General features: G+C 32.8%; 1 protein-coding gene across 3 annotated transcripts in view; it reads right to left on the bottom strand.

Annotated features, from left to right (window-relative positions):
* LOC144976894 (uncharacterized) overlaps nucleotides 1–12,500 on the bottom strand; it is an 83,820-nt gene that overhangs the window by 39,312 nt on the left and 32,008 nt on the right. For all 3 annotated transcript variants that reach the window (XM_078921471.1, XM_078921455.1, XM_078921460.1), the window contains exon 2: nucleotides 1,672–1,790. In XM_078921471.1, coding sequence (XP_078777597.1) covers nucleotides 1,672–1,761 — 90 coding nt within the window. In that variant the 5' untranslated portion in view covers nucleotides 1,762–1,790. The remainder of the gene's footprint in view (nucleotides 1–1,671; nucleotides 1,791–12,500) is intronic.

Here is a 12,500-nt window from a genome sequence, read left to right as displayed (position 1 = left end):
GTGGCTGGGTACGGGTTAAAAAAAAAGACAGTGAATTAATTCTCATTTGTTCAAATCACAAAATAATTTTCCAAACTAGGGATATTGGCAGTTGTTTTGCACAAAGTCAAGAGAGCTGAAGGATAAGGCTCGTTCTTTCAGAAAAATACAATAAGGAAATGTCCTTCATCGGATACCCGGGACTATACTTATCTGTGTAATGGTAGTAATATATTATGGGAATACCCTTCAGCAAGGGCAAACTTGTATATGATGTAGCTTAACTATTACTATTATTATTATTATTATTATTATTATTATTATTATTATTATTATTATTATTATTATTATTATTATTAATATTATTATTATCATTATTATTATTGTTGTTGTTATTTTTGTTATTAGTATCAATATAATCTTTATCAAAATTCTAATAATATTAATTATCATAACAATCATACCCATATTTTTATCATCATTATCATTAGAAACAAACAATAACATTATCATCATCAGCACCATCGTTGTCGTCATCGTTATTACAACATGTATCACAATTACGTATCTACTTTAAAATATGGTATCCATGCAACAACAAAATGCCATAGGCATTTCTACTACTATAGACGTTTAGAAAAAGATAATAAGGATCACTATGTCATATAGGCAACTAAAAATATAATAAAATTCTGCAAGCAGAGCAAGTCAAATGTCATCAATAAAAATAAGGCCTCTTATTAAACTGAAGGATTGTCAAGAAGAAATAGGGATTGTTTTGAAAAACCATTGACGTTCAAGTCTGAAAATTAAATCGTAGAACTGAGATTATTTATTTGTCATATGAAGTATGTTTTTGTTTGTTTCTAATGGGTTTCACGGCGCTTGCGACACATAATTTAGGTCATATCAGCACCAGTAAAAAGGAAGATAATGGGATAGCCAAAAAAAAAAAATTCATCAAAGAAAAGGTAACGGCTATGTGGTCTAGTGGTATGACACTCGCTTTCAGATTGGAAGGTCCTGGGTTCGAACCTCGCTCGGCGCATCGTTGAGTCCTTGGAAAAGACTCTTTACTCACATTTTCTCACCGTACTCGGGTGTAAAATGAGTACCTGGTCGTTAACAGCGTTGTCTCTATTGGAAATAAATTGTATTATCGCCTAACAGGCTTTACGTCTCGTTTTACATGTTACGTGTTGCTGTTGGTCAGGGACCCTTTGTAAAGCGCTTTGAGCACATTTAGTGGATATTGCGTTATATAAAAGCTCTAGTGTTAGTGTTAACACAAAGGGAAATGGTACAAATAGCGAAAAGAACAAGATTCCAAGAGCAAACTATTATTGTACATAGATTGAGATCACATCATAGTCTCAGACGCAAGCACAGGATCCCACTAAGAGGAATGCACTCAAATTCTTACACGATTCGTTCATAACAATACATAAAAGAGTTGTGATTTACAAGCAAAACAATATCACCTCTCAAACCAAGTAATCTCATTCCAAGACTAAGACAAAATCAATTCAGAAAATAGATGGGGATAGAATTCACAGCAAGTGACCTCCTGCCCACCATGGGAGGTCAAAGACCCCACCCAGCTATATTATGAAGTCTTAGTATAAGCTATGAAAAATGGAATGCTTTTCACATTAAGTCGCCTTTGGTAGGCTTCTTTTCAAATAGTCCCACCTTGCTGCCACTGAGGGTGTCACTGCTGGACACGGAGCTGGTGTTTGAGTCTGGCCGGTTCTTGGATGGCGAGGAGGCACCGGACCCCATTATCGAGTCATTGAGAAACTTGTCTTAGTCTGGTTAGAAAAAAAAGGGATATACAGCGAATTCATTATGAGCTTGCTTATAAAATGAGTCTTCTAAAATCATAATGGTTTTTATTCAAATTTCTAAAACGTTAAACTAACAATAGCAGTTGCTCACAACTCATTGAATGTGGCGTTCGTCTATCACAAAATACTTTCAACAGACTCAGCTACTGAGCACTGTTGATTAGACTGGAGGCTAGAAAAAAATAGTACCTTTTCGTTGTGAAGCGACTGCTTTACCAACTGAGTTTTCCGACCTCATGTACCTTCATTTGTTGGATTGATTTACTTGTTGACACTGATGTGTTACAACTGGTTTCATATCTATTGTCAAAAAGATTTCTTTGTTAATGAAATGACTTCGAACTACGAACATGATACCTATACAAATTGTAGACAATTGTGACAAACCGTATCAAAACGGTAATATTCGGGGCGAACTTGACACTTCACACACCCTCCCCCTCTCCCAAAAAAAAAAAAACAAAAACAAAACAAAACAAATAAACAAACAAAAAGCAAACAACAAAAAACAATCTAGAAAGAACATCAATTTATAAAAAGCAATATCCACTAAACTTTCTCACAGCGATTTACAAGGGGTCTCCAGTCATAAGCAAGACTAAATGATTTCTCAGTTTGAAAACAAACAAACGAACAAAAATAAAATAAAAACAAAAGTGAAACGTCCTAATTCTGGCCAGTCTTACTTTGAAAACAATTTGAGTATTTATATAGCGCAATATCCACTAAACATGCTCAAAGCGCTTTATAATGCGTCCATGGAAATGGAAATTTAATTTCAATACGGTCTTCTGCTGGATAGATATTAGAAATGTGAAGCGCGTTTAATATGGGAAAACCCGTCAAAATACGGTATATACTTACCTATATTGATTTTTCATTTTACGTATTACGAAAATATAAAATGATAATGATATAATATTTAAAAGGGTAACTAAAGTTGGTGCGTTGCTAAGCAGAAATAAAGGAAATAAACATAGCACAAATAACTACAACCGGAGTCCAATGAGAAATGGTAAGAAAATAAAAAAATATAAAGCAAATTATAAAATTCCCGAGGACACGAAATTACAATTTGCAATAAATTATGAAAAATTAATGAGTGATCCATCAAGCGTTCAAAGTCCAGTGCGAAAATGACAGAACAGGAAATGCATTTTATGAGATCTATTTTTGTCTGTAACTACCATAGGCGTTGCTAAGCATTCAACAATAAAACAAAACAAAGTTATTCAACAGGGCAGTACGGTGGGGTAACCCGAGGCAATTTTAAACAATTCATTTCGCGAAATAACTAGAAGAAGTGATGGTGTGAATTATATATTGAAGGCTAGATTACCCAATTCAAAGCGATTGGAGGATGGTGCCTTTCATACAGTCATTGTTGTTTGGAAATTAATTTTGTTATAAATCGAGATGGCGAAAGAAAAATAAAATTGAAACAACAATAAGCTTGGTAATACGTGCGATTATCTTAGACAAACACTAAAAACTACGTATTTGAACACATTATTTAACCCTACTCTCAACTTGTCACATGTATTTTTGACGTTGATGGTCGTTTATATCGATCGGTATTTGAAATAAAAGTTTCCTGACACAAAAGGAAAGATGTTTTGTCAGAATACGAGAGATTAGACAACGATTGAGGTCTTTAATTCTCCTTTCAGCAATACATCGGCGGTACTTCTAAAAATACGTGGCAATGTCTCTAGTATAGAATCGTCCAGATCACTCTGTAAACCATTCATTTTTAAGACAGCAATGGAAGCAGCAAAACAAATATGAGCATTTCAATATTTGTTCTGATTCACTTCATTTCATTAAAGTCCTGAATATATTTTAATCATTGTGCATAAAATCCATGTAAAGACCAATAGAAAGATAAATCACGATTCAGAACCCGTTGGTCTTGACTAATATAAAAGACTGAGACTTGGGCCCACATTTTTAGATAATGAATATTTTCCGGAAAGAATTTTAACTTAGAGATAATGCCAGATTCAAGTAGAGAAATATAAAAGAATGAAATTTGAATATTTTTAATGAGAAATTTTGAAACAAAACTAGTTGAGAATTGAAGAGATTTTAGCTTAAATTGACTGGCTGCCGAATCTGGCACTGTATAACATAGCATTTGGTATAGGGCGAAGTAGGATAAAATCCCTTGATTGCCCTCAATATTAATAGTAATTCTATAAATTTATTGATTAAAGATTACAATACTGATACACGTGGTAAAGATAGTATTTCAAGTTAAATGTACTCATGTATGTGTGATGTACAAACATATATCTTTAATCGTGACATGCAAAGCAGTCACACACACACACACATACACACACAAACACACACACACACTCATACACATATAGAAGATAACCATAATAAGGTAAAATTGCATAATATATACATTCAAGATTGAAATCCATGTCAACAGCAGTGCAAACAAGTATTATTCGTCATATATAAATCTCCCATCATATAATTCCTTGCTAGTAGCACCTTGAAATAATCTATAGATTTTGCATTCTTTGTTTCAAATTTCAAATTGTTCAATTTATGGACAATACGAATACTGACCCAGTTTTGTCTTATGTTAGTTTTGCATCTAGAGACAAAAATCTTAAACTTGTCCCCTCTAGTAAAAGTAGTATTAGAATATGAAAAAAAATCAGAAAAGTCTATCCTTTCCAGACCATGTACCAATCTATAAACCTGAATTAAATCCCCACGAATTCTTCTATATTTCAAACTTGGTAAGTCAAGAAATTCTAACCTTTCCTTATAAGATAAATATTGCACAGCATAAATATTTTGGTAGCTCTCCTCTGTACATTTTCAATACCAATAGATTGTCATTTATATAATGGGCTCCAGAAGCAATTTCCGTATTCTAGAATTGGTCGAACGAGCGATTTATACAAATACAAAAATATGGTTTTATCAAGACTTATAAAGGTTCTATATATATATATATATATATATATATATATATATATATATCTATATATCATTCCCATCATGCTGTTTGCACGGCTTACACCATTATCAATATGTACATCAAAATTAAAAAAAGAATCAAAATTAACTCCCACATCCTTTTCATAAGACACAACGGAAAGTAGATTTGACATAGAAGTATCGGTATAATAAGTATGACATGGATTATTTTTTCTTATATGTAATACTTTACATTTCGAAACATTAAAATCCAAATGCCACTTTGTAGACCATTTGAAAAGTGAAAATATATCGTTTTGTAGAATGTTATGATGTTCAGTTGTACTATAGATCTTCGTATCATCTGCAAACAGTTTGTAGGCTGAATTTTGCCACATTGTAAATCATTTATATATAAAAGAAATAAAAGTTGTCCCAATACGCTTCCTTGGGGTACACCGCTAATTACATTCTTATAATCCGACCCCACCCTATTGAGCAGTATAATTAGGTGCCCCAAACGTAAACAATAACAAGTTGCTAGTGATTTTCGTGAGGGACCGGAAAAATTTACGCACAATATAGGTCTCCAAATTTTGTAGTTTGAGTTGTAGGCAATACACTTTCAGTATTGAAAATATGTTTACATAAAATCTAACAGTTGCAGAAATAATAATATAAGACTAAATTATTCTGAAAATCAGGCTCCGAATAATTCTCGTTTTGTTCACACCAGCGCAATAATTTGCTCTGGTCTAAAAATAGATAGACTGTAACTTTTGATAAATTTTACCTTTTGTTCCATAAAATATCCATATCTAGACATTATTTGATGCATGATCGAGTATTTATAAATATGTGTTTCTTTTGCCACCTAACAGCCAAATTTTAAAGGTTATTTTTTTCTATAATTTACATTGGAACTTGAGCTGTCAAGACAGGAACATGTGGTTTGCCATGTGCTTCTAGACCTTTGTTTACGTTTGCGGCACCTAATTATACTGCTCTATTGACAATGACTCTTTGTATTCGATTATTAAGAAAGTCTTTAATCCAGTTAAAGATATTCCCTTTAAATCCATATGCTTTTAGTTAAATGAATAACCTGGAGGAAATCAAGATAAACGACATCAATGCATTGATCACGATCAATTTAACTTGGTAAAATCCTCCATCACCTGTAAAAGTTGAGTAATGCATGGTCTCTTTGATCTAAAACCATGCTGGCTATCATTTAGCATCGTATGACTTTCAAGAGAGTAAAATGTTGTGCGTTATGTTTGGTGCCGTGTTTCAATCCTACATTCTAAAATATTCTTAATTTGACAAGGAACAAAGTGTTACTGATCTCCCTCCTCCTTTCTTCTCTCAACATTAACTGAACTTCGTTCTCCTCCCGCTTCGCTACTTTATCACTCCTTCTCCTATCTGTCCCTCCTTTAATAAATCATTCTTACTCAATACCTCCTTTTAACCAAATATATTCCCAAGTTTGAGAGATTTTGGTGAGGGTAATTTAAATCGATCAATATTTGAGGGACGAGTTTGCTGGTCAAAATTTTACATACGTGTCTTTCTAGAGTACGACAGCTAACTGGTTAACGAACAAAATCTACTAATTGGGTTTAGGAACTTCTTTGCACGTCGGTATCGTTGTGTTAGTATGACCTCACCCTATTGAATTGCTTTGCGCAATAACCGGCAAAATCTCCTGTTATAATCCGATTAAGGAATACTGCAAATACATCCAAAGAACATGAATACTACCGTACTCCGAAAAAGCACATTTTAAAGATTTAGGCCAGAAAACCATCCTTCAAATATGGATCGAAATAAATGACCCTCATCTTGTCAAAAATATTCTCAAACCTGGGACTTCTTGAAGTTGGGGAGATTTTGATGTCAGTTTAATCGATCGATATTTGAATAATTTGCTCTGGTCTAAAAATAGATAGACTGTAACTTTTGATAAATTTTACCTTTTGTTCCATAAAATATCCATATCTAGACATTATTTGATGCATGATCGAGTATTTATAAATATGTGTTTCTTTTGCCACCTAACAGCCAAATTTTAAAGGTTATTTTTTTCTATAATTTACATTGGAACTTGAGCTGTCAAGACAGTAACATGTGGTTTGCCATGTGCTTCTAGACCTTTGTTTACGTTTGCGGCACCTAATTATACTGCTCTATTGACAATGACTCTTTGTATTCGATTATTAAGAAAGTCTTTAATCCAGTTAAAGATATTCCCTTTAAATCCATATGCTTTTCGTTAAATGAATAACTTTGAGGAAATCAAGATAAACAACATCAATGCATTGATCACGATCAATTTAACTTGGTAAAATCCTCCATCACCTGTAAAAGTTGAGTAATGCATGATCTCTTTGATCAAAAACCATGCTGGCTATCGTTTAGCATCGTATGACTTTCAAGAGAGTAAAATGTTGTGCGTTATGTTTGGTGCCGTGTTTCAATCCTACATTCTAAAATATTCTTAATTTGACAAGGAACAAAGTGTTACTGATCTCCCTCCTCCTTTCTTCTCTCAACATTAACTGAACTTCGTTCTCCTCCCGCTTCGCTACTTTATCACTCCTTCTCCTATCTGTCCCTCCTTTAATAAATCATCCTCACTCAATACCTCCTTTAAACCAAATATTCCCCGTATTCTCTCTCTCTCTCTCTCTCTCTCTCTCTCTCTCTCTATCTATCTATCTCTCTCTCTCTCTCTCTCTCTCTCTCTCTCTCTCTCTCTTCATGTCCTCTTACACTCTCACTATCCCTCGCCGTTCCTATAACGTCATTCATTCCTCCTTTGCCTCCTCAAAACGAGTAAATAAATTATACGAATTGATAGTAACAAACTTGACACGCAATGACAAATGGAAGAGATCAATTATCCTATTCATCTACTTCCGACATTTCAGGACTATGCTGCAGTGCTCTGCAAGAAGTCGCATATTTTAGAGTTTTTGACAAGGGCATTTTAATCGATTGATATTTAAAAAACAAGCTTTATGACCAATGTTTAAAAAATGTGTCGCTTTTTTTTTCAAAGTGACTAAGCTGCTAGACGCTGTGGCTGTAAAAAGTAATAAACAGAAACAATAAACAAAAATGAATATAACAGTTTTTTAAAAAAAAGAACAAAATACCAAACACGGAACGTTTCGGGCTCAAAACCCTTCTTCAGCCAACAACAAAAAACTATAAAGATAAAAATAGATGACTAAATTCCAGATTGACGACAGAGAAATTTTGTAGGTCTTCTCTGTTGAATGCTCTGTCGTCAATTTGGAATAGTTTAGTAATGTATTTATTGTTTTTTGTTGTTGGCTGAAGAATGGTTTTGAGCCCTAAACGTTCCGTGTTTTGGTATTTTGATATTTAGGAGGACGGCATAATGCTTTGATGACTGTGAGCTACGGTGATAACTGACAACAACACATATTCATTTAGCCAGACTTTTTGTTTTACTAATTATCGATTAATCTAAAAGTCTTAAACCTGATTTTTCTAGAAGCCTCAGGTTCACTTTTAAACAAGTGACAAGTTTCTAAGTATATAAATATATTGAATAAATGTTTTCTGGCTCAAAGTTTAACAAAAATTCTTTTCATTTATGGCTGACTATTCAGGTCTTTATAGAATTCGCTAATTGTATTATTGCTCATCCTCATTTGCATTTTGAAGAAAAGGGTTGGTGCTCAACACACTCATTATCAAATGCTGTAGTCCACGCATATAGAGATTAATCCCTATTCGTAACATCGCTTATTTTTTTTATATCACTGGTTTGTTACATCAATTGTCATTCACTCAATACATTACCATACAGTACAGGCCATAACCTTTAAGTGCCTTGTTCGATACATTACTATAGAATAATTCTATAGATCTAGTTAATATGGAAATAATTTACTCAACGAAAATAATAATAACTAGCATAACAATGACACATTTTTTCCACACACTGACTATTCTAACGTTGAGTGAGTTTTGAAGTATTGATAAAGAATATCTTCTGATAAATATTTTGAATTGATCCCTTCTTTTAAAACCAATACCAGAATATTCCAATATCAATTCCATGTACAATTTCATACAGCTTTATTACATCAGTAGCTCTTCATTTCATTGAAACAATCAGGGGACAAATTCGTATTCAACGTAATAATTATAATTTTTAAAAAACCAAGAATCATTTTTAAAAATCAATGTGATTGAATGGCAAATTTGTTAAATTTGCGGCACTAATATTTTGCGTCATTAGTTGTTGGGAAGGTTGAAATTGGGGGGGGGGGGGGTAACAAAAGCACTGCGATACATTTACGAGGCCATCGAGACTAATGAAGCGCAACATGACTATTACAATGTCTTTGGCAGAAAAAAAATCATGACACTTTTCTTATCTAACTGTTCGATATTTAGCTTTTACAACGTCACCCCATAATCGTGATTTATCATTGTGAATCAAGAATGCCGAGATTTAAAAGTGCTTTCATAAATCCATTCTAATGAATTGGGGCATGGCAATTATTGTAACTTGGTTATCAGATCATATATCTTAATCTCTAGAGTTTATATGATGTAGATGTGAGTTATCATTGTTATGGCGAATCCCTCCTTCCTTTAAATAATATCCATGAAAAATCAATCAAGATATTCCGTCCCTAACTTGCCAGGAACCAACACCTACATAATATATAAAGTTTGTTTTTTTCCCCATCAACGACTGATATTGAATTGGAATGCATTCTGTTGGCAGCCGAAGTCAATAATCCAAATAGTTAATCAATATGATAAATAAATACGAAAAAGGAAAAGATTTTTAAAACCGTCATCAAACGATTTGGTGACTATTTTACTTCATCATAAAAAGGTTAAAATGTTTTTTTACGAGAAGCAGCCAATTTTGTAAGAAGGGAAGTTTACAGCATTAAAAAGTACCACCTTGAATAAAATTTTTGCCAATATTCCTTTTAAAAAGAAATTTTTGCTTCGTTAATAAAACTGAACGACAAACAGTGTTGACTTATTTATTTTACGATATCAATCCTGATAGTCTAATATAATAAATATATAATTGTCATTATTTTATTTCTCATCCACTTGAGTAGACTAATAGATTGAGGCATATAAAGTTGTTGTTTTTTAAATTTGCTTCGGCTGATAAAGAATGGATGATAACTTTGGATACAATAGTAAGAATAGCAGTGTATAACATTAATTCACTATTTATCATCATGCCCCAAGTGATTAACTTTATTTGGACGGCAAAAGATGGATAACAACATGAAGTTGACATACTTTGCAATTTCAGATCCAGATTAAGAGTTTTTGACAACTTAGGGTTTATGGAAATCTATCGGTGTATGTTTTCTGGTCAAAAAGTAAAGAAATAATGTTTAATAAGAGTCGGACCGAGCACCCCCAACATCGCTATTGATGTCATGTGTTTATGTAAAATACTCACAACATCCGCCAGCCGGATAGAAAGTACCAATGTGTCAATCTATGTGTAACCTAGAGCGTTTGTAGTCTAATTAATAGAATTAAGTGAAAATAATCATCGAAAATGGCTGTCGACAAACAATAACAAAGAGCTGAGTGACGTCAATGTCGTTCCTTCTATATCAGGGTTTGTGAGGTGGATTTGTTTTTATGGTTCACAGCATTTACTTTACGGTTTCTTATTTTGCTAAGCTCTAAGCGATTTAGATTATTTATATCTCCTGTTGGGTCAACATGAATTTTTCACAAGAATGTCCTCTCATAGATTTCTTGTACAGTATTATTGAAATGAGTTTATGTCATTTTAAACCAAGGTATTTTAAATAAATAAAGTCCATCACCAATAAATGACGGTTAAATTGTATGCCGAAAAGCCCATTACTAAAATGTCTGACATGCAATCATAACACGCCTATATATATATATATATATATATATATATATATATATATATATATTATATATATATATATATATATATATATTATATGAGTATATGATAATACGAAAATTCATATAAAGCATCTTTGCGATTTCCCCTCGTTAAATACAAATCACAATGGTTTATCCACACAGTACAATTCGACCATCATATTTTAAATTATTTTTTACACGACTGTGGTTATTGCTCTCACTCGGGTGATTTTAACCTTCACGTCAAAGCAATCAACCAAGAATTGAGTACTAGAAAAAAAAATCTCTTATTTATGGCTACATCAGAATTGAATTCGCGAAGTCCCAGGTTGGTGGTTTTTTCCCAGGATGAGGGTCATTTAAATCTACCGATATATAAAGGACGAATGCTCGGGCCAAAATCTTTAATTACGTGGGGTTTTTTCTTCAGAGTACGGCAGTAAACTGGATAATAAAAATCTGGATTGGTTGCAGCCTCTAAAAGTCCTTCCTTACAAGCCTGAAGAAATGTTGCATATTTTCCTAAGATCAAGTATTTGATCAGATCCAATTATCGACTTCATGTCTTTTACAATGCAAAGCTCTTGAAGTCTCGGTAATCTGCCATTTTAAAAAATTGGTGTACGGTTGTTTTTGATTAAGAGTTCGGAAAGTTTTATATACAAAAGAAATTTATTATTTAACCATGTCATTCTAAAATATTCAAATTCAATAGATTCTCAATAAGAATTAACAGTTGTTATATCAAAAGTAAACTTGTGACACACAATAGACTACGCTATAAATCTGAATCACTAAATCACACATCATCCAATGCAGTTTTAAATTAGTGATCGCATATTTCCTAATAGATACCATTTTTGTATGCACTTCATGCTAAAGTAATGAATCCAATGGGAAATATGACATCTTAGACATGGCTATATCTAAACGGATTAGCTCTTATAATATTCAATCTGAATAGATGTCAAATAATACTGATATTATATCATTGATCTTTTCAATCAAAACTCAAACCGCCTTCTCCATTATGATTTAGAATATCAAGCACTGTAATGACTGTATAACATAAAGGAAATGCATGTTGTATACACTAACTTATGAGAATATTTCCCCACGATCTAGAGTATTGAATAAAGTCAAGATCAAAAAGCCAATCTCACACCGTCATATTATCCCCTCTACATTTGTATTATTCCACTTGCTCTTCGTGTGTAGCCGAAAACTGTCATGGGATATCACTGAATGCAGGAAAATAAAGAAGATCTAATCTTTATTTATTTTTCATGTGCTTGAAAAATAAACCAGGGTGTGTAGACGAAATAAAACTTTTCATTTTGGCCATAATTTTACTTCATATATCAATAGATAAAATCATTGACAACTTATCCAAAAGTCTTATACCTGAGACACCAATATTGCCGTAAGCTTTATAAACACGTACTACTACTATTACTGCTACTACTACTACTACTACTACTACTACTACTACTACTACTACTACTACTACTACTACTACTACTAATGCTACTACTACTCTTACTACTACTACTACTACTACTACTACTACTACTACTACTACTACTACTACTACTACAACAATAAAAACAACAACAACAACAACTACTACTACTACTACTACTACTACTACTACTACTACTACTACTACTACTACTACTACAACTACTACTTCTACTACTACTACTACTACTACTACTACTACTACTACTACTACTACTACTACAACTACTACTACTACAACTACTACGAATACAGTACTACTACTATGTGTGT

This window comes from Berghia stephanieae, chromosome 1, assembly GCF_034508935.2.
Source record: "Berghia stephanieae isolate SIO BIC M18660-M18661 chromosome 1, UCSD_Bste_1.3, whole genome shotgun sequence".
In the NCBI taxonomy this organism is placed as follows: Eukaryota; Metazoa; Mollusca; class Gastropoda; order Nudibranchia; family Aeolidiidae; genus Berghia; species Berghia stephanieae.
Note: the sequence above shows the minus strand (reverse complement) of the source record. Positions and strands in the feature narration are given on the sequence as shown.